Genomic DNA, 23,811 nt, shown 5'->3' with positions numbered 1-23,811 from the left:
TAACCTTTTTGAATACTGTTTTCCCAGCAATGGAATGGCTTGTCTTCACTACCAGGGTAAATCGACTTAAGTTATGCTACTCCAGCTATGTGAATCATAGAATCATAGAATATCAGGGTTGGGAGGGACCTCAGGAGGTCATCTAGTCCAACCCCCTGCTCAAAGCAGGACCGATCCCCGACTAAATCATCCCAGCCAGGGCTTTGTCAAACCTGACCTTAAAAACTTCTAGGGAAGGAGATTCCACCACCTCCCTAGGTAACGCATTCCAGTGTTTCACCACCCTCGTCATGAAAAAGTTTTTCCTAATATCCAACCTAAATCTCCCCCACTGTAACTTGAGACCATTACTCCTTGTTCTGTCATCCGCTACCACTGAGAACAGTCTAGAGCCATCCTCTTTGGAACCCCCTTTCAGGTAGTTGAAAGCAGCTATCAAATCCCCCCTCATTCTTCTCTTCTGAAGACTAAACATCCCCAGTTCCCTCAGCCTCTCCTCATAAGTCATGTGTTCCAGTCCCCTAATCATTTTTGTTGCCCTTTGCTGGACTCTTTTCCAATTTTTCCACATCCTTCTTGTAGTGTGGGGCCCAAAACTGGACACAGTACTCCAGATGAGGCCTCACCAATGTCGAATAGAGGGGAATGATCACGTCCCTCAATCTGCCCCTATTTATACATCCCAAAATGCCATTGGCCTTCTTGGCAACAAGGGCACACTGTTGACTCATATCCAGCTTCTCGTCCACTGTAACCCCTAGGTCCTTTTCTGCAGAACTGCTGCCGAGCCATTCGGTCCCTAGGTCTGTAGCGGTGCATTGGATTCTTCCATCCTAAGTGCAGGACTCTGCACTTGTCCTTGTTGAACCTCATCAGATTTCTTTTGGCCCAATCCTCTAATTTGTCTAGGTCCCTCTGTATCCTATCCCTACCCTCCAGCATATCTACCACTCCTCCCAGTTTAGTGTCATCTGCAAACTTGCTGAGGGTGCAATCCACACCATCCTCCAGATCATTTATGAAGATATTGAACAAAACCGGCCCAAGGACCGACCCTGGGGCACTCCACTTGATACCAGCTGCCAACTAGACATGGACCGGTTGAGCCCGACAATCTAGCCAGCTTTCTATCCACCAATAAAGTAGCTGGAATCTACATAGCTTAAGTCGACTTACCCCAGTGTCTTCAATGTGCTGGGTCTACGGATGATGCTCTCCAGTCGACTTCCTTTACTCTTCTCGGACAGCTGGAGTACGGGGGTCGACTGGAGAGCGCTCTGGCATTGATTTAGCGGGTCTTCACTAGACCCACTAAATCGATCCCCGCTGCATCGATTGGAGCAGCATTGATCTCCCTGTAGTGGAAACCAGCCCAAAGAGAAAGGGAGTGAGATTCTTTAAGTGGGTCACATACCTTCTTCGTGAACTTCTGTAAGTGTCATGGAACAAGCAGTGATGGGAAACAGAGAAATAGAGAAAACAGAATACATATGTAAACACTTTGGAGCCTGAGAAAGACATCAAGGAATGAGTGAAGGAAAATAAGAATATTGATGCAATAAAGTGAGAAACACTTGAAACAAAGGTGCCTGGAGAGGCTGCTGGGAATTAAAGATGCTGTAAAGTTAAAGTAGCAGCAAGCATGGAGATTAAAGGAGAAAACCGCTGTAAGTGATCATTTGTGGTTAATATTTGTTTCTTATGTTCTTTCTCTTCTACCAACCCAGGATTCCTGGTCGCACACATACACACATGCACTTTGGAACTACAAAGAGGAATTCAGAAGTTGTGTCACATACCTGGCTCATGAACTTCATCAGGTGAGAAGTGTCATGGAACAAGATGCAACAAGAACAAGAGAATGAGAACAAGAAACATGTTATTAGAAGCATCTTAAGCTCTTTCAAGCCAGAGGAGGTGAGGGGAGAGTGATTAGGAAGTAGATCATAGGTAAATAAAAATAGTAACATTTAAAAGGCAAATAAATTGACAGGGTTGTGAAAGGATTTTGTCAGGTGAAATAGGCATGCAGCTTCATGGTAAGAAATGTAAAGCTTGCAAAACCTATAGAGAGGAACTGACCACCATGATTTATAAAGGTTTCTCCTATTTTTAAAGCTACACATGAGCATAGGACTTAAAGTGTTCTCAAAGAAATACTGGGTCTGTCATTTTCCAAGAGCGGGATTTTGTTCATTTGCATTATAATATTATAGGGCTTGAAAACCTGGTTACATATAATGGTCCATTACTAATAATCAACTAACAGCACAAATCTCTCTGTATTTTTTCCTGGATCTACAACTCAGGCCACTTTATGCCTTGAATACAGTTTTGGAAGGGCATCTGTATGTGTTCTTGTTGCTATTCACATCCATTTGCAGTTTTGATTTATAAACATGTTATTTCATAAGGGGAAAACCTTGCTCACGGGTCTGCGTGGTGAATTTCAGCCTAGCTAGAGTATGAATTTCAGTATTCTACTTTCCAAGTATGCAAAAGGGTTGACCCTGTACATCTGAGAGCAAGATTTTGACCTTTAAATGTGGTTCTCTTGCAAGCATTCCAGACAATATTGCTAATCGTGCATAACTGTAATGCAAAGATCCAACAGTATTAGATTCCCTTTATACAATCAATGGGCCAAAAATGGCTTTTTTCTCAAATATATTTCAACTAGGCTGTACTGAACTGGAGAGGGCCTATTTGCAACACTGCCCTCTATTGGATGGAATCAGAACTGCTCCACTTTGCGTGATGGAATCTATACTCTTCATTGGGCTTGGAAGGATTAGATTTTTATTGGTAAATGTCAATAAAGGTTGATTTCACCACACGTACACAAAACTGATGAAAAAAATATTTCTACCAATAATTACAATTTACAGATAGGTAAGAGCCAGCAGTAAGAAAAATGGTGCTTGAGAACTTATTAGAGTTTGATTTAGGGGTATTTATTGTGTATGTTTTAACAGTTATAAAGCTTTAACATTTTGAATCTCAACTTCTATCATCATTAAATAATTATTGTCTGGCCTCCACATTGATTGAACCCCACATAATTTCCTACAACTGTGAAAATTTAAATAGATAAAAATAAAAAAGCCTAAAACCCATAATTTTGCACAAATGTGAACATTTAAATCAATAAAAATCTTTTAAAATGCTTTAAAATAAATATTGATATCTTCTGTTGGTTTGTGTGTGAACAGTGAAATTGACCTTTACCAACATTTAATGATATAATTGAATTCTGGCAAGTCTACCCTTAATACAGTAGAAGCTTAGTTTTAGGAACATCTGTCTTATAAACGATTGGTTACATGAACCATCCTTCTGCAGCCAACATCATTTTTCTTCCACCAAATGCCATTTCAGTCCTTCAGCCAACCTCCAAGCAGCTGTACAGGTTTGAAAAGACACCGCGATTTGGTGGCAAAGAAGAGATGCAGTTCTCACAAAGAAATTCAGGAACCCTGTATACATTTGTTACCATTCATTAGGTACACTATTATTGAATGATTAACACATTAACTTATGCACTGTATATACGGTGATTTTGAGATGTTCAGTTTTATGAACTTTCCAATGTTATGAACTCAATCCCCCATTAGTTCATAAAAGAGAGGTTCAAAAATAGCTAGAGGATTTTCTCCATTAGCTCAAGTGGAAGGGGCTTGCGTTTGTGCTTCTGTAGAATGATGATCTGATTTCTATCCCTGCTGTCGGAGCAAAGCCCCAGTGTACAACACAGATGCAGTCCTAAGTGGATTTTAAAATGGTTCATATTTTTCCTCAAATGTGTTATTCTTACACCCAGAATTTAGGATTAGATATCATCATTTGTTATTTTCTGGAGAAATGGTTATGGAAAAACAATTAAAAGTAGAGAAGTAAAGAAAAAAGTATCATTAATATCTATTGTTATCTCCTGTTCCCTTGCACCACCTGTGATTTCCTGTGCACATTAACCCTTGAGACTGAAACAGAGGAATTCAGAAGTCACATCACATACCTGGCTCATGCACTTCATTAGGTAGGAAGTGTCAGGAGAAAAAGATGCAAAGGAAGACACAGAATTAGAAACAAGACACACAGGACGGCAATAACCTTCAATTTTTTCAAGCCAAGCTTGTGTGTACTCTATGAATAGGTTACAAGGAAAGAAAACTAAGGACATTAATGAGAGAACAAATGGCACATACATGTGTGAAATGGGAAGAGAGGGGGATGGGAGAAAAAGGGGAAGGAGCATGCAGATGAAAGGTAAAAAAAGTGTAAATCTTGCAAAATACATAAATATTGTGTGAATTAAGTACTGCTGGCTCCCATTTGTTTACAGAGAACCATATTTATTACATCAGTGCAGTTTTATAAGTGTGAACAAAATAGAGACATCATATTTCTATTCTGTGCTTGTGGCCATTCCTTTCTTCCAGCACCCCAAAGAATGGATCCTCATCCACAGGCTCTACCTTGTACTTATATAAAGGGCAGAGCATAGAGGGTTTAATCTATGCTTTACAAAGCTATTCGCTAGAACAGACTTGTAGCTTAGTATCCATCTTACACAACTGGAGTATGCTTTGGCGCAGCAGGGGAAGTGTATGAATTAATGTGCTAGGAAAACAATATCCAACTGTATTGGGCCAAATCGTGCCCTCAGATGGAACGTGGGCCCATATCCTGAGTCGGTATAAATAAGTGGATCCCCAAATGGAGCTACCCTGATTTAACCAGCTGAGGCGCTGGCCCAGTATATTAAAATGTATAACATTTTTCATGCAGTGACTATCATCATCACTAGTCAATCTACAGAGACAAAGTTACAGAAGAAAGATTGAAAGCCAACATATTGTAAGTGATAACGTAACAGAATTGTGTCCCTTCCCCTTCTACCACCTTTGAATTCTTGCACACACTAATGCAGGATGGAAAGAGGAATTCAGAAGTCATGTCACATACCTGGTTCATGAACTTCATCAGGTGGGAAGTGTCAGGGAACAAGATTGATGCGACAGAAAACAAGAGAATTAGAATAAGCAACACATGATTATAACAACCTCAAATCTTTCAAGCCAAGGAGGGGAATATGAATTGGTTATAGGGAAAGAAAACTAACACCATCAAAAGAAAGAGAAAGGGTGAGAAATGGAAAAATACAGGATGTGATGGAACGAAGCCAGGTAAATGGAGCATGCAGGTGCCTGGTAAGAAATATAAATCCTTCATAATATGTAAAAAAATTGTAAACCAAGTGGTGCTGATCCATTTGGCTTACTAAGGTGTTTGTACTTATTTTAAACATGGCCGTGAACATAAATTTACAAATCTGATGGGAATATACAATCTGTGTTACTATTCATATCTAGAATGTAGGTTTACAAATATCTCACTATATTTTGGTCCCAGACCTCAGTTCCACCATTTTGCTCTCCCTTCATGCACCTACCTAGCTTGTAAATATGTACAATGCTAATATCCATGTGTCACCGTTATGCAAAGGTTTACTTAAATCCACTTTGTAAGACCTACATTCTGCTGTGTAGCATAGCTACATACATTTAGTTATATATGCTACAACAGCCTTGCAACGTTATGGTTTAAAAAGAAAAAACCTTCTCTTTACAGTCTGCAAAGTTACATAATTTTGACATTTAGTAGAAAGCTTCACAGCTGGACTAAAACCTTACAGAGGAATGCTTAGGTAGGCAATAGAATGCATTCTACAAACATGTTTGGCTAAACGTTATCCCGGGATGCTCCGATGTGGCACATATCAAGGACCTAACCCTGCATTTTTCATCCACCCAATTCTCTCACTGAAGTCAGTGGGAGATTTAAGCATCCAAAGAAGAGAGGATTAGGCTGTCAAATGGGAGAGACATACACACATAACTAACGGCGCAATATGCCTACAGAACCTGCTTCCTTTTTCACTCCAGTGTACAACAGGAGAAAGTCCAGAGAAATCAGTGGAGCTACACGAGTGGAAAACTGGTAAAAAGGGAAGATAGGACTCTGTATCGTTTTGACAAATGGAGGTTTTCAAAGCATTTACATGTTCCCCCAAGCTTAGTGCCTTTTTACATGCAGTGATCATTGCTTATATATTAATGTACAGATGGAACATTTTAAATGCAAATGATGCTGTGTGAGTAATAATTTGTCACGAATGGAACATTTTCTTGTCTCCATCCACCTTCTTAAGAATTCCTGTGCATGCTAGCACTGCTGAGGGAAAGAGATACATTCAGAAGTTGTTTCACATACCTTCCTCATGAACTTCTTCAGATCGAAGCATCATGGAATGAGAGGCAATGACAAAAAGAAAATTAGAAAAAGAAACACCTGATTAAGACAGCCTTGAACTCTGTTAAATTAATGGGGTGGGTGCAAGAAAAGAGGAACTTAAAAGCTATGACATGGGAGAGAGAATTAATAAAATTGATAGGAACTGAAAGAGCAAGCTGAGGGTGAGCTGAAAAGATACTGGGGTGTGAAAACATGGCTGGGTGAAAAAAACAGTAACATTGGTATAGATATTATTATTAGATTAGAATTGGTTGAAATTTTACCCAATTGGATTTTTGATGAAATTTTGGCCAAATGAAACGGGATTGTACAATGTTTTTCATGATTTTTTTTTCTACATTCCTCAACTGGCTAAAAATTGGATCAATATTTTTTAAATTTTGAATTTTCAAAGACATTTATCCTCAAAATTTTGACCAAAAAAAGTGGGAAAAAGATTGCCAACAAATTCTTGAAATTTCAAAATTTCAGAAAATTTCAAGCAGGTCTAATAATTATGGGATGTTAACATTTCATTTTACTTCTTTGTTCCATTATAAAAGGCCTGATTCTGGTGTGATCCAAACTCCCACTGAGGCAAATAGGACTTTTGGATCTGCAAGGATGTCACTTGATCCAAAACCTCTGAGATTAGAACTGATTGATATGTTCCCAAAAAAAAATTTTGACAGAAAATTGTTTTTTTTTCCACTAAATGAAAATTTTTGTAAAGAGTGTCTTCTTTCCACAGAACATTTTTTATTTTTAATTGAAAACTCAAATGCCTGAAACCCAAAATACTTTGATTTAGATATCTTGGCAGGATGCCTCATGGGATTTGTAATTTATTTTCCTTATGTCCTCATTCTCCTCTATGGTGTAGGCTCCCCAGCTGGACTACATCTCCCATGATGCACAACAGCCAGGGATTCCCATGATACAACTGCCTGCCCTCACCACAATTGGAGACTGTGATGCAACATAGGATATTTAGTCCAATAAGGGAGCTCAGCCTATACAGGAGAATGAAGCACCCAAACAACAACTCCCATGAGCACCACAATGGTATTTCCAAATTGAAATATTTTAGTTTTTCAATGAAAAAAACTGGGTTTTGGACTAAATATTTTAATTTTTCACCAAAAATGTCAAACTTTAGATGAAAATGATTTTTTGTTGTTGTTTTCATCATCATTTTTCACAGAAATAAACCCCATTTTCCGATCAACTCTACCATTAACATCAATGGGAGTCTTTCCATTGATGTCAATAGGCTATGGACCATGGCCTTGGACATGTTGGGCATGTCTACACTTACTTCCGGAGCGATCAATCCAGTGAGGGTCGATCTATCACGTCTAATGAAGATGCGTTATATCGACTGCCGAGCACTCTCCCGTCAACTCTGGTACTCCATCAAAGTGAGAAGTGTAGGCGGAGTTGACGGGGCAGTGTCAGCTGTCGACCTACCGCAGTGAAGACGCCACGGTAAGTAGATCTAAGTACGTCGACTTCAGCTACGTTATTCAAGTAGCTGAAATTGCGTAACTTAGATCGATTTCCCCCTCCCATCCCCCAGTGTGGGCCAGGCCTTAGTGTTAATGTTTCTTTCTCTACTGTCCCTTCTCTTCTGCTATCTGAGGATTCCTTCACACAAAATCCTCTTCCAAATTTGAAGAGAAAGAAATCAGAAGTCATGTCACATACCGTCCTACTGAATGTCTTCAGAACAAAAGGCAACAGAACAAAACCAAAAAAGGCAATAGCATATGGGAAAATAAAACGGAAAATCATTAGACCCTTGAAGTCTTGCAAACTAAGACTTGGGGGTGGAAAGGGGTTAGAGAAAGAGGTTATATGAAAAGGAAACAAATTACCTCGGAAGAGGGCAAAACAAAGGTCAAGCAAAGGTATGAATTGGAAAACCATAAAAGAGTTAGAGAAAGCATGCTTAGAGCATAGGAGCATGCAGATTAAAGAGGGGAAAAATCAATTTCCTATTAATATTTAATTCTGAAATCAAAAAAGGAGAAAGTTAGGTGAGAAAGGAGAAGGGTACAAAGGTGACAAGGAAGAATCTTTTTTACTGGGCATACTTGCCTGTATTATTAACGTCCTTATCTCTCTCTTTGCATGTTTGACAAGAAGTGAATAAACATGGAGTATGAATGGCACCTTCACCCACATCAGTTCGTGCCTCTGATTTTCTGTTGGCTACTTCTCCAGTACAAGGATGGCACTGCCTCTCAGGGCAGATCAGGCAGCAGAATATTAGAGGCAGCAAGACATCTGAGGTGCTCTGAGTTTTTGAGGGCGTCCGCATGAGGCTTGTTTGTGAAAAAAAATCTCTTACCACTGCTACTGTTTCAGCTCCATCCATGTGAAATGGAGGATAGCCACTATGTCACAGAGGAGGCCTTGCACTGTCTTATGGGTCTACAGCTGCATCTGGAGAACGTTGCTCTGCAGACGCCACAAGCATGAGAGAAGGTTCCATCCAGGTAGCAATGTTGGGCATGCTAGTGCAGGCAGGGCTCCAGGCGGCTGCTGGTGTTTCTAGCACCGTGATGTCTCGTCCTGCTGTGGGCAAATCTACACAATGCAGCCCTTATAATGCTAGCACCCGGTCTACATTTGCAACCTCCACTGTCACTACCCCGATGGAAATGAACTGGTTGTAGCAATTTGGGAAATTTGGGACAAAAAATGCCTAATGTGCACAAAACCTCTGAGAGTGATTATGGCACAGAAGGAAGGACAAGACTTACCTCAGAAAACCCTTGGCAGCCTTTGAGCCAGAGTTGGTGTCATAATCTCGCTGAACAAATATCTCCATCTCCCAAAGGGGTTTTCTGCCTACCTTTACCAGAGGAAGCTAAAGAACTGGGGTCAAATCCTAAAAGCACCTGCAAGTCCAACAGACTTCTGCACTTCTCAGAATTTGGCCCTCAGTTCTGTCCCAGGAGGTTTTTAACATCTATCTAAATAGAGTGTAAAATAAATTTCACTTAATTGGGTGGGGGTGAATGGCTAGGGGGCACTTTCCTTGCATTCAAACTTCTTTGGAAGAAAATAAGCAAGCCAGTTTTGAAGCACAGCTGCCTAACTTGAAGGCTGGCTACATGCAGGCAATATGCAGAATGGCTCTAGCCAATGTCTGGGCAGTGGCAATAGGGGTATGTCTCTGTAATCTTCCTCTCCCTGACATAGGGGAAAATCTTACCAGAGAAATTGCTCTGGGAAAACATGGAGAAGAGAGCCTTGCACACTCCATCTTTTTTCAAATCTCCTATATTTCTATAGTAGCTTGTCAAATCATTGGCCTGCTAAAGGTGACCCAAAAATACTTATTCTTGCCCAGCTCTGAGTTTCAGCTTTTGTGTTCCTCTTAGCAACAGCTGCTGATGTCCCTCAGGTTGACACTAGACCAAAAACATGTTTGAATTTCAATGAAATATCCTGTTGAAATTTTGAATTTCAATGAAAAGAGCAAATTAAGCTGAAATTTTTGTGATTTATTTATATATTGCTAGCCACACCTGAGGCCTGAAAGAACACAAGAATCTTCAGCACTTGCTTTCCTTACATCACTTTATGTACTGTTGAGGTGATCAGCTCATTTAGGGGAAAGCACAGATTCTCATATTGTGAGTTGATCTCAGCAGATAGGTAAAGGAGGAAAACATTTTTCAGATTTTTTTTTTCAAAATATTTGTTATGTTGTTGATGTCAATTTACCTGAGTAAGGACTGCAGTATTTGGCCCAGGATATGTGGTATTTTAGTAGAGGAGGCTCCATATGCAAATCCCAAATTTGAACAGCCCTGAACTTAGGGGATGACCCCATATAGATTCAGCTTTGAACCGCTCAGCTAGACTCTGTCTCAGCATAATGTGATCTAGATGAAATTATATAAAGTGAGTGTAAAAGTGGTTGAAAGACTGTACTCAAAGTGTAGTTATCAATGGTTTGCTGTCCAGACTGGGAGGACATATCTACTAGCGTCTGCTTGCGTCTGTTCTGAGCCTGGTACAAGTCAGTATTTTCAGTAATGACTGGGATAATTGAGTGAAGAGTATACTTATAAAATTTGCAGATGACTCCAAGCTAGGAGGGGTTGCTGGCACTCTGGAGGACAGAATTAGAATTCAAATTAACCGTGACAAATTGGAGAATTGGTCTGAAAGCAACAAAATGAAATTCAGTAAAGACAAGTGTAAAGTACAACACTTTTAGGAAGAAAAAATAAATGCACAACTACAAAATGGGGAATTGGCTAGACAATAGTACTATGGAAAAGAATCTGGGGTTATAGCGGATCACAAATTGAATATTAGTCAATGTGATGTAGTTGAAAAAAACTCTAATATAATTCTGGGGTGCATTAACAGGACTGTCATCTGTAAGACAAGGGAGGTATTTGTCCCATTCTACTTGGCATCCATGAGACCTCATCTGGAGTATGGTGTCCAGTTCTGGGCACCATCCACTTTGAGAAAAATGTGGACAAATTAGAGACAGTTCAGAGGAAAGCAACAGAAGTGATAAAAGTTTCAGAAAACCTGAACTCTGAGGAAAAATTTTAAAAACTGGACATGTTTAGTCTTGAGAAAAGAAGCCTGAGGGGGCACCTTGTAACAGTCTTCAAACATTTAAAGGCTGTTATAAAAAGAACAAGGATCAATTGTTCTCCAGGCTAGCAGAAGGTAAGACAAGTAGGGCTGTCAATTAATCACAGTTAACTCAAAAAAATTAATCGTGATTTAAAAAAATTAATCGCTATTCATCACAGTTTTAATTGCACTGTTAAACAATAGAATACCAATTGAAATTTATTAAATATTTTGGATGTTTTTCTACATTTTCATATATATTGTATTCTGTGTTGCAATTGACATCAAAGTATATTATTTTTATTACAAATATTTTCACTGTAAAAATGATAAACAAAAGAAATAGTATTTTTCTATTCACCTCATACAAGTACTGTAGTAAAATCTCTTTGTCGTGAAAGTGCAACTTACAAATGTAGATTTTTTTTGTTACATAACTGCACTCCAAAACAAAACAATGTAAAACTTCAGAGCCTACAAGTCCACTCAGTTCTACTTCTTGTTTGTCTTAGCAATTGGCTGAACAAGTGTGTTTACATTTACAGGAGATAATGCTGCCCGCTTCTTATTTACAATGTCATCTGAAAGTAAGAACAGGCATTTGCATGGCACTGTTATAGCCAGCATTGCAAGTTATTTATGTGCCAGATTCGCTAAAGATTCATATGCCTCTTTGTGCTTCAGCCATCGTTCCAGAGGACTGGCTTCCATGCTGATGACACTCATTAAAAAAATGTGTTATTTAAATTTGTGACTGAACTCCTTGGGGGAGAATTGTATGTCTCTGGCTCTGTTTACCCGCATTCTGCCATATACTTCATGTTATAGCAGTCTCGGATTATGACCCAGCACATGTTGTTCATTTTATTAACACTTTCGCTGCAGATTTCATAAAATGCAAAGCAGGTACCAATGTGAGATTTCTAAAGATGGCTACAGCACTCGACCCAAGGTTTAAGAATCAAAAGTGTCTCCAAAAATCTGAGAGGGACGAGGTATGGAGCATGCTCTCAGAAGTCTTAAAAGAGCAACAGAACCCAAACCATCAAAAAAGGAAATCAACCTTCTGCTGGTGGCATCTGACTCAGATAATGAAAATGAACATGCATTGCTCTGCTTTGCTTTGGATTGTTATCAAGCAGAACCCATCATCAGCATGGATGCTTGTTCCCTGGAATGGTGATTGAAGCATGAAGACATATGATTCTTTAGCACATCTGGCACGTAAATATCTTGTGATGCCGGCTACAACAGTGCCATGAGAATGCCTGTTCTCACTTTCAGGTAACACTGTAAACAAGAAGTGGGCAGCATTATCTCCTGCAAATGTAAACAAATTTGATTGTCTGAGTGACTGGCTGAACAAGAAGTAGGACTGAATGGACTCGCAGTCTCTAAAATTTTACATTGTTTTATTTTTGAATGCAATTTTTTTTATATAATTCTACATTTGTAAGTTCAACTTTCATGATAAAGAGATTGCAGTGCAGTACTTGTATGAGGTGAATTGAAAAATACTATTTTGTTTTTTTACAGTGCAAATATTTGTAATCGAAAATAAATAGAACGGGAGCACTGTACACTCTGTATTCTGTGTTGTAATTGAAATCAATATATTTGAAAATGTAGAGAACATCCAAAAATATTTAAATTAAATAAATGGCATTCTATTATTAACAGTGCGATTAATTACGATTAATTTTTTTAATCGCATGATTAATTGCAATTAATTTTTTTGATCGCTTGTCAGCCCTAACAACAAGTAATTGGCTTCATCTGCAGCAAGGGAGATTTAGATTAGATATTTACAAAAACTTGCTAACTTTAAGGATAGTTGAGAACTGGAATAAGCTTCCAAGGGAGGTTGTGGCTTTTTAGAACAGGTTCGACAAAAACCTGTCAGAGATAGCCTAAATGTACTTGGTCCTGCCTTAACACAAGGAGATATAGTAGATGATCTCTCAAGGTCCCTTCCAGTCCTATAGTTCTATGATTCTATAATGGGAAAATTCATACCTGGCTCTAAATTTCATAGCTCTGGCACATCTCTACATGTTTGGCTCCAAACCAGTTTGGATTGATTTAGTGAACAAGCATTCCAGATCACCTTTAGCGGCATGTAACAAAGAGACAGGTGCCTGACAGGCAAGGAAAGAGGTGGGGTCAAGGGACACAGAAAGAGAAATTACGTTCCAGTTTTTTGTTACCTTCTTCTTCGTATTCCTCTGCATTGAAATTAAAAAAGAAAAAAAAGCAGCAAAATCAACAACAAGGCTGAGCATTCCAGCACATAGATCGCAAAAGTTGACTTGGTGATAAGAAGCCAGTGACAACAAAGAGCCCTGTCCTTATAAAGAGCATAAAGATTTCCAAGGGGCTTGGTGTAATCATATTTAAGAGTCCATGGTCAAGTTAGAAAAATAATCACTGACTTTATTGAGAGGCTGATTGCATTGAGCTTATTGTGCTGAGCTTAATTAAAACTGCATGAGCAAGTTGGAAAGGAAGGGTCTGATTCTAATCCAGCTCACACTGGTGTAAATCAGGAGTATCTCCAAAGTAGTCAACTGAGGTCTCCTGGTGTAAAATTGTTGTGAGCAAGATGAGAACCAGGTCCAGGGAATTCTGGTTCTGTTTGACTTCACAGAACTCCAGCCGCCAAAGTTTTCCAGCAGGTATCAAGTTGCATATATGTCATCAGAACAAAACTTTGATGGGTTTCTCACACTCTGATACAAGACTCCGTAGATAGGGGATTGCAGAATCAGTGGCTTCATCTAAATACCCTTTCATGAGTGAAACATGCAGAACCATTTCAATGAATGCAACGATTCTGTCATTGGATCTAACAGCAACAGTCAGCTCAAGAGGACATTCAATAGCAGAGATCCAAAGAAAGACAAATTGAAAACTGTCACCTACTTAAAGTGAAAATGTCGAGTTTGGATTTTCAGCTGAGCACTTTCCTGAGTTGCAGCTATAAGCAAAAGGCATCTGATGCCAATGTAAAGAAAAATGATGGCTGAACTGTTCCAAAATGTGATTAAATGGCTACGAAATTTCATGCTAGGAACAGTTTTGCTCAGCTACAGTCTGATCCAAAACCCACTGAAGTCAATGGGAGACTTCCACTGATTTCAGTGAGCTTTGGATCAAGGCCTTATTGAAATTTTGGCAAATTGTATCGGTTTGATGGGGAATGTCTGGTAAAGTGAGAACTAATGAGTTACCTCACTCAAACCACAGAGAAAAAGGATCATAACAGATGAACACAGGCCCTACACTGCTGGCCACCACATTTAATCTAACATTTCACTACAGTAAGCAAAGTTAGATTCATTAACCAATGACATGTTAGCCTGTAACATGTATGATGGTGGCACCATCAACATGAACATACAGCCAAATGTCATAACAAACATACAAGATATTTCACCCTGTAGGTGCACATATTCTGAGGGAGCTCCTGCGTTTGAATCTCTGACCTCACACAGGAAGGGGAACACAAGACAGACGGCTGCTGAGAGATCATTCCAAAAATGACAAAAATAAATATTGAATCAAGTGACCTTGAAAGAGAGAGAATTAAAAAGTGACAGAGAAGATGGGCGGGAAATATTATTAAATTATAAAATTATTATTACATTTTATCCTGGGCATGGAGACTTACAAGCATTTTAGCAGGTTAAAAAAAACACAGAAGGCCCAATGTATATAAGAATAAAGCAGCAAGAAAAAAATCAAAATGCACAGGGGCTGAGGTTGCAAATAAAAACAATCACCAGCAGATGGCAGCAGCTCTACAAAAATAAAACAAATCCATCCACACCCAACCAAACATTTGCTGTAAACAAACACATTAAAGGGCTGACTTATATATTCTCCACTGGGTGGATAATAAAGGATTTTATATTTATTATGAGCCACATTCAAGTATTCTTCCAGAGCAGCCCTTAGTCTACAAGCAGTCCCACTGAACTCAACTGGACCACTCATGGAGTTAAGGGCTCCATAATATAAGTCTGGGTATCAGAATCTGTAGATAGATAGATACCAGCTGTATCAGCATAGCTCTACTGAAGTCAAAGAAGCGACATACACACATTTACGCCAGCTGGGGACTTCACCCAGAGTAAAGAAAAGAAAAATAATACGCAGCAGAAAAATAAAATAGAAAAGGCTGTTTAAAACCACATCAGGCTGATGATTAAAGAATTAGAGACAAGGAGCTTTAAGACTTACCCTCTACCTGATCCCTGTGAAAAGAGAGAGACAGAAAGCGAGAGTCTGATCAAACTGAATTTATATTTCATCCACTCTACATTAACAATAGGTGAATGTGTTGCTTTAAACTGCATATTTGAGTAAGATGCCACATTTACATTTAAAACACAAATAGATTTCCCTTCCCTTCCCACCCCCCGGGCAGTTGTTTTTAGGTCAATAAAATTACTACATTTTTTAAAATACCAATTATGGTCAGGCTTGCAAAGTCTTACTTGTGTGTGTAAAATTACACACACTAGTAATCCCAATTACTCATGTGGGTAAGTGTTTGCAGGAAAGGGTGGTAGGTAGTAAAAGTTGTCATTGGTTTATTGGCCAAGCCCGTTTCTGAATGATTGGACCAGGCCAGACTGTTCCCAAATCAGCAGTGTTAGGGGCTCCCTAAATCCTGGGGTCTCCAGTGCAAGGAGGATGTTTATTGCTCATTCTCGAGTGCTGCATAAGGTGCTTCAGGCTGATTCAGGGTCCTCAGTCATCAGAACTTGAGTCCCCTGGCCAGGCCTGATGTTCTCCCTCCCCATAATGCAACCCTACCTGGGGGCACATTGCAAGGTCTAACTTCTGTTTAATAGGAAACTTCTACCCACTACTACCCTGACGTGCCCCCTCCCTATACATCAGATGCTGCATTCTGAAGCTACATCAGTGTATATGCCAAGCAACTCCATCGACTTGTGTTACCGCTCCAGATATACCCTGGTAGGGGAGTTTGGAGCAGGTGCAAGAAGAGCAGGTTGCATTTGGACACTTGGTGCCTTATCAAGTGCCCACTGAAGTCAGTGAGACTCTGTCCATTGACTTCAATGGGCAGCTCTTGGTCCTTGCAGCTGTGGGACCTCATCTTTTATCTTCACAGGGAAACCCCAGATTGGCTTGAAATGGCCCAGCTGAACGGATTAACATGAAGACAGATTTATTTCTACTTACACTTCCTCGGTGTCAGACATGTTGGCAGTGGGTTTCTAGATGAAGGGGAAAAGCAAGAGGTGAGTTATTCATAACAGGGTCTCCTTAAAAAAAAAACAAAAAAAACCCAAGACAGAAGCAGTTGTGCTGATGTTTGAAGCTGAAAAGAAAGACAGCTGATGCCCTAGAGAGCAGCAGATCCCCACCACTACCACCATTCTTGGAACTATAGAGCTCAGTGGCGGTCAGATCAAATGAGAAGGACAGAGGAAAGGAAAAACGAGTCATCTAAAAAGATACAGCCCTTTAGCTTTGTAGGAAAGATGATTAGCACGGACACAGAGAGCTGCAAAGAGTTCAGGTTGGGATCTGGGTGTTTTTTCAAAGCTTTCAAAACATCAGAGGTGTTTGGAAACGGGGCCATCCCCATTGGTCAACTCTAATCCTGATTCTTCTTTGACAGCTGTTTGACCCTGGTGCCACTCCAAAGAGTTCAATGAATTTTATACTAGAGTAAGTAAGAGGACCATCAGATTCAAGTAGACATGGGAGCGGGTAGAATAATGTACAAAAATATTGGCTCTGAGCTATTTGATGGTTGATGCCAAAAAACTGTCAAATAAATTATTGAATAAGTAGCACCAGGTTTGAAAGCCTAGTTGAATCGTGTGAAAAATTATCCAGTAACTCATTTTGGGTACGGAAACTGGCCTGATTCATAGAGGAGACTGCTTGATTAATATTATTTGGCTGGTTGTAGTATTTATTGCAGCAGACATTCACCTCATATGATAGGTACTGAAACAGATCTCGCTATGTTACTTTTATGGTCTCCCTCACTGCAGTATTTGAGTGTCTCACCCTCTTTAAGGTATGTGACTGCACAACATCCCTGTGAGGTTGGGCAGTGCTATCATCCCTATTTTACAGACTTGGAACAGAGGCACAGAGAGAAAGTGATTTGCACAACATCACCCACGAAGCCCGTGGCAGAGCAGGGCAGTGAATCTGGGCCTCCTGAGCCCCAAGCTAGCACTATAACCAATAGACTGGGGTAGATATAGCATAGGGAGTCCTGAAAAAATCAGGGGTCAGATCAGATGGCTCAGCTGATCTTTTCTGGACCTCAAATCTGTGGTGTAAATTGGTGTAGTTCCATTGACGGCAGTAGAGCTAGGCCAACTTACACTGGCTGAGGAGCTGACCCTATAGTCCTATGATTTACCAGAGGGAATGACTTAGCCAGCATTTCCTGTGAACACTGCAGAACTATTAATTCCACACACTGCTCTCTGCAGAGAGAGAGGCAGATGAAGAAGAGATGGCTATTTTTAAGGAGATAGCTGCCTCAAGCCAATGGGGCGAGGGAATAGAAGCTCCAGAGGGTAAGGGGCCTTTCACTCAACCTTCCTCTAAATCCATGATGGGTCTTAAATTAGAAAGCAAGACACCTTCTCGCCAGAAACCCAAGACTTGGCTTTCATGACTTCATTACTTAGCCGATATATGAGAGGAGTCTTGAAGGAGCAGGCGGACTGATTTATGTCCAAGAGGAACAACTGCAGCTCAGAAGGTTTCTATTTCAGATGAGTATAATAATCCCATAGGCACTGGCCCTGCCGTATAAGGGATCCTGTCCAGTTCCCAACAATAACGTTGGACAGCATGAGTAAACACCCAAAAGGACTTACATGTATATATATATTCTGATCAGGATGGAACGCTCTTCCTGTTCATTTACTCCTTTGTTCCCTTTCATCCAAACACTCCTTGAAAGTTGTATCAGTCAGGTACATTTTGTGCCTGTATATATCAGTACTAGAGATGGGTCTGATAACCTCAGGTCTGGCTCCAGCTCCCCCAAGGCACAAGGAACCAGGACTCTAATCCAGGCTCATCTCCCACTAGGAAGGAAGACTGATCTCTTGGGTAAGGGGCTGGACTGGGACCCAGGAGCTCTGGGATCTGTTATCTATTTTTTTTTTTTTTTGGTTTTATACTGATGCCCATCACCATAGCATCTAAGCACCTTCCACAAAAAATCCGTAGCAATTCCTAGGGGACTTCATAGGTTCTCTGGCACTTCTCCCTTTTTTGACATCAAAACTCTGCTTAGGGTAGGCGTCCCAGGTCCCAGCATGGCCACAGTCTTCTTGTGTCAGTTAATCTCTGCACGTCGTTGTTCATCTGTATAATGGGCATAATCATATTTACTTTCTCCTCTCCCGCATCTATTTAGATTATAAACTCTTCAGGGCAGGGACTGTCTCTTACTATGTGTTTGAACAGTGGCTAGCAAGATGGGTGTTTCACTCTCAGTTTGGGCCTCCAGGCAATACCATGATACAAATAAAAAATAAAGAATAAGTACCATGCTTTATAGAGTGGGGCAGCAGAGCCATTACAGAGCAAATCCTGCTGCGATCCAGGGGGAACTGCCTAGAAGACCTACTATTGGACCCTTCCAGTCTAGATGATCCTCTACGGGTTTGTGGAAATTTTGGACAATTCTCCTCTTTTTCTCTGCCTGTGCTGTATAAACCTGGATTTCTCTCTTTTAAAGTCTGAAGATAACACAGATGTTTTAAAAGACTCACTCTCACCGATACAATTTCAATGGAGTCAACCGAGTTGCAGTAGTGTATTTTGGGAGGAGAATGAGGCCTTGACAGTTCTTCATGCACATTTATAATGTGAGTGTTTAAGGGCTGACTTATTTTTATGATCAAATCCAGGAAAAATACGCAGTGCAATACACACTGTCCTGCTTTAAGGACCTGAGCCAAAGCCCGTTGAAGACAATCGGAGTCTTTGGGTCACAAAGCAAGTCTTTCTTTTAATGATTCCCACAATGAGCTCATCCTGTTGCCATTTAGCTGTCCTCCTTTAAGGACATCTTGCTGAGGTTTGGACATATCAGGTTTTTCCATAGATTCTTCCATATTTGTTGACAGTCTAAGTGCTGAGGAAACCAATGGGATTCTACAAGGCACCTATTAGCATGCTATAAAATATGACTAGACTTGTCTGAGCAGGGACCACATCTTTCCATCTGTTTGTACAGTCTAGCACGAGGCCCCACACTGGATGGGACTTCTGGGAACTAGGCAAAATTAGTAAATAGATACATGAATAACAAAAATAATCATTAGTAATACAAAGAAGAAGGCAAGCAATATGCAGAGATGGACCAGAATTGATTAAAAACAAGGCCCCAGATCCCCAAACCCCCAGACCCTAAAGGGGTTACAAAATCCAAACCTAGGTCTAGAACTAAAGTTCACAAATGGCCCTTAGGTTTACATTGGGCCAAAAAAAAAAAAATCCACAAAAATCCTGGCTCCAAATATTCCACAGTCTTGTGATATTCAGAATCTGGAATTGAATTTTCCATCTTGTGCCCCTCACCAGTTATTCTTGCCTTTATTTTTAACGATGGTTCTTATGGAGGGGTTGGGGTTAGAGTGTGCCTCACTGGGATGGAGATCCATGGTTTCCAGATGGAGACCAATGTTACCTGACAGAAGCACATTGGTGGACACTGAGTGTGGCAATCATTTGCCAAACACACTGTCAGGTTTACTCATTCCAACAAAATGAGTTGACATGTAATGTCTTATCCTGAGATCGTGCCCAGGCAACCCGCACCCCTGCAGTGAGGCGGATCAAGGTCTTGCCTCAGAAACGACAGCATGACTGGGCCCTTCATAGCTCTCAATGAATAGAGCGCCCTATCTAGTTTCTATTAAAGTCAACGGCAAAACTTCCATTGGGAGCCAAAATCACTTTACACGACTGGCTTCACTGCATTATTCACGTAATTACTTCATGTAGTAGAACGATGAATAAGGGAAACTTTACGGACACGCAAATGGAATGAAATAAATAAAACAAAATACAAAACAGCAATGTCTTGTGCAGCTGGGGCCCGATCCAAAGCTCATGGAAATCAATGGAAAGACTCCAGTGGCTTTGGATCAGGCCCCTAGTGGGGATAACACTTCCGAACACAGAGATCACAAAACAAAAATACCAGCAATTTAGACTGTTTGTTTCTGAGACAGAAACTGTCTTTTATTTTATATTTGTACAGTATCCAGCAAAATGGGGCCCGACTTTGACTCAGGTTTATGGGTTAATAAATAACGACGATTAATTATTGTTATTATTGATGTCCACTGTTTGGAAACAAATCTAAACATATGCAGAAACAGATTGTTTTGATTATCAGTCGGCCTTTTAAAACCCAGTTTCCCAAGTGCCAAGGTTTATTTTCCACATTTAATTCAAGAGCTTAAGGTCTAAATTGTTTTCTTTCTAAGTTTGTTTAAGATCTTCAGGGCTTGATATCTGGGGCCTCCAGAAATTAAAGTCAAGAACATGCATGCTTCATTCACCATTCACAAAGCAGAACCACCAAATGAGTATATTTATTTCACACCCTATGTGAATGATGCCCCATAAATTATTATGGGCTCAAAGTGAAGGGTAAATATTCTGTTCCTAGACATATTAAAGTGGACAAGGTGGACCATGATTCTATCTAGCAAACTTGTCTATGTCTCTTGTTCTGAACTATATGTTCCTTTTGGTCCAAATCAGTTCCTTCTTGTCTTAAACAACTCAGCTACCATCTCCTAGGGAGCATCTTAACAGCTGAGAATGTACCCATCTGCCAGCTGACAGATTGAATTCACTCCCCTGCTCTTCAGAGGCCGTCTATGAAAATAACCCTCCTATCAATCATTCTTGCTCCTTAGCCAGACACTGCCTGCCATAAAGGGATGTAAAGTAGCGAGATTATTAAAGAAAGGAGGAGAAAGAAAATGGACATGCATAGAAGACCAGACCTGGCAGGAATAACTGTCAGGCGAGATGGCTGGGTACAATCTATCAAGTAGCAGATGGGTATAGTTCCCTGGCAGGGGCTCCTGTAAATCTGACACATCTAATAACATTTTCTATGTACATCCTTCATTCCCTCCCTCCTTTGGTGGAATTCTTCCTCTCTGAACTATTCACTGCTTTGGAAGATAAAAGTGATTCTATTTTGGGGGCCAGAAACCAACACCCAGCATGAAAGATCCATCCTGTTCAATCTTAACACAATCATTTATGACTTGTATTGCAGTAGAATGTAGGAACCCCTGTCCTGGGCCAGGACCCCATTGTGCTAAGCACTGTAAAAACACAGAACAAAATGATACTCCCTGCCCCAAAGAGTTTACAGTCTAAGTAATCTTAATCCTATCCATTTGTGCCTCTGGGCTATCTCACTCCACTGCCAGGGTTTGCTAGGAATAAGAAGACTCTGAAAAAGAGAAATGAAACCCCAAGTTCCCCTCATCTCCCATTCCTGCACACATCCCATCCCGCTGGATGGGAACACTGGCAAATCCTTTGTAACCACCAATCCTTTCACCGTACTAGGGCTTATCTACCCTGGGGTTTTACGCCAGTAAAGCTGCAGCAGTGCAAACCCCTAGAGTAGGACACACCGCAGTGGTGTAAAAGGTAACTTGCACCAGTGTGGTTTACCCCTCTTTGTCACCGACAGTGGGGCATCATACAGCTGCATTCACACAACACAGCAAATTGACAATTTAGCCACTGGTCGCCATCACAACTAGATCCATGATGTAGATGCTCAGCACCCAAAGGGAAGGCACCCTGTTCGCTAACACCCTGCCTCCCAAGCTTTCAGAGATAATTAAGGCATGACTGCAGAAGGAGAAAAACACACCAGTGAGCCATCTGTGTAATAATAACCCACATGGCCCTGGGGAGGTATAAGGAATGCAGAGTAGTCTGCAATACTCACTCACCCAGCAAGCTGGTGAAGAGCAATGAGAAAAGCGGTTTGGGCCACACTGCACATGTGGACTTTTTACATCGCTCCTCAGTTTTGGGATGTCATCACGGACCATTTCAATATACATCTCAGTTTACCCCCATCACAAAATGGCATCTGCTAGCCAGTGTTAGCTGACAACTCTTCTGGGATGCTAGAAACTTACGCCATTGTCCCACGCCCTCTTTGGTGTCCAAGCTGGCTCTTGGGTTTCTTCGGCTGCCCTATACAATTACTGAACCACTGCTGCTGTATGTGATCACCTAGCCGACAGATCCCTGGCCAGGATGAGGCATGTGGGATGTTAGAATTATCTCATGGGTGGGCATGGAGGGCAGAAAGCACACGTAAGAAACCATGTCTTTGTAGCACGCTCACCTCCCATCTTAATCCCCTTTTCTGGACTATTTTGATTTTGACACCCCCCTGGATGGCAGGTCTCAGAGAGACAGCTACTGTATTTCGTGACATTTCGAACTCACATTATCTTTGTGTAACAAAAAAAAATCTCCTAGTGACATCTTTAATTTAACCTCCCCCAACACAGACACACATTTCTTTAACGGATCAGGAGGGAGTCCTTCATGTTTTTCTCTCACACGCTTTTTCTCCTTTAAGACTGAATACTAGGCTTATCCAAGCAGCAAGCTGCTTCATGTTTTTACGGATACCCTTCCTACCTTTGGACATCTCCATGAGATGTACCAATACACATCGCTTCTTTGCGTATATCCCTCTCCCCCAGCCTCAGCCCTTTGCCTTCTTCCAGGGTTGGGTTCAAAACAAAGCTCTTGGCAGTGCTTTAAACAGTCAGCTCATCCCAGGCTTTACAAAGTGTCTTTGGCACATGTACTTTTTGTTTCATCACTTCAATAGTCCTGTCAACCTCAAAGTCATGGGAGATGCCATGTCACTTAGTACTCATCCACAAGGTCTTGAGTTTAGGTGGAGATTTCCCCCCCGATGCATAGGAATATCTGCTATATACCAGACAATCCAGATCTTCATGGACATTCTCAAGCCTCAAACAAGGTCAACAAATCCCCCTCTGAGTAGATAAGAAAAAGAATAGGTCCACTGCCCTCCTTAGTGCCTTCATCTGAATGCCAGGGTTCTGAGGCTCAGTCTTATTCATGAGCGAGCGTCATGGCCCCCCTACTGTTCCCCATTTAGACCAAGGGTCCAGTCTGCTGTCCCTCCTCTACTCACACAGACATGTCCCCTGCCTAATCTCCTTCTTACCTGAGAGGGGAAAGCTGAGAGAAGTGGTGAGTTCCCTGCCGAATGGGACGGGCTGCAGGATCTGCAAACTTCCCAAGGTGATTAAGTCCTCATGTTATAGCGACATTTGATCTTCTGGAGAAGCCGATTGGCCACCAGGCCCGCAATGTCAGGCAGGGAAGGAGCAAGGGAGTGGGGGGAGGAGAAGGGAAAGAAGGTCATACCAAGTATAGGAGCAGCTGGAGGAATTGCATAGATTATGCTAAGATGGGAGGGACATGCTTGGAGAAAAAACCCAGTAGGCTTATGTTTCTATATTTATAACCCAACCATGCAAGCAACATTTAAAAAGGGGTATCCAAGGCAAGGAAGCGACAGGCTCTCCTTCATGCACTGGAGTGCAGTTCTCATAGAAACACAGAGATAGGTGGTGCATGGTATTTAAAAGCAGTCAGTCATGGCCCTCCCCCAGCACTGGCAATATCCACCACCCGCTAGGCCTGGCAGAGACCCTCTCTCTTGCTACACTAAAGGTTTAAAAGGCTTGAGCTACATGGTACAATTGGGATTCAGGAAGGAAATGTGGAGACATATCACTCTTTCGGTGTGATACTCCTCCCATTTCCCCCAGCAGGAAC

At 41.0% G+C, this 23,811-nt stretch overlaps 1 protein-coding gene across 2 annotated transcripts in view; it reads right to left on the bottom strand.

Moving 5' to 3' along the window:
* Positions 1 to 23,517, bottom strand: part of TNNT3 (troponin T3, fast skeletal type) — a 48,436-nt gene extending 24,919 nt beyond the window's left edge. Inside the window, exons 1-3 of one of the 2 annotated variants that reach the window (XM_075129325.1) lie at positions 23,195 to 23,517; positions 16,123 to 16,157; positions 15,151 to 15,164 (exon numbers count right to left, since the gene is read on the bottom strand). In XM_075129325.1, the coding sequence (XP_074985426.1) occupies positions 15,151 to 15,164; positions 16,123 to 16,142 (34 nt within the window). In that variant the 5' untranslated portion in view covers positions 16,143 to 16,157; positions 23,195 to 23,517. The remainder of the gene's footprint in view (positions 1 to 15,150; positions 15,165 to 16,122; positions 16,158 to 23,194) is intronic. The other variant, XM_075129324.1, reaches the window with a different exon arrangement.
* Between the last annotated feature and the right edge of the window lie 294 nt (positions 23,518 to 23,811).

The sequence above is a fragment of the Caretta caretta genome, chromosome 6, assembly GCF_965140235.1.
Source record: "Caretta caretta isolate rCarCar2 chromosome 6, rCarCar1.hap1, whole genome shotgun sequence".
In the NCBI taxonomy this organism is placed as follows: domain Eukaryota; kingdom Metazoa; phylum Chordata; order Testudines; family Cheloniidae; genus Caretta; species Caretta caretta.
Note: the sequence above shows the minus strand (reverse complement) of the source record. Positions and strands in the feature narration are given on the sequence as shown.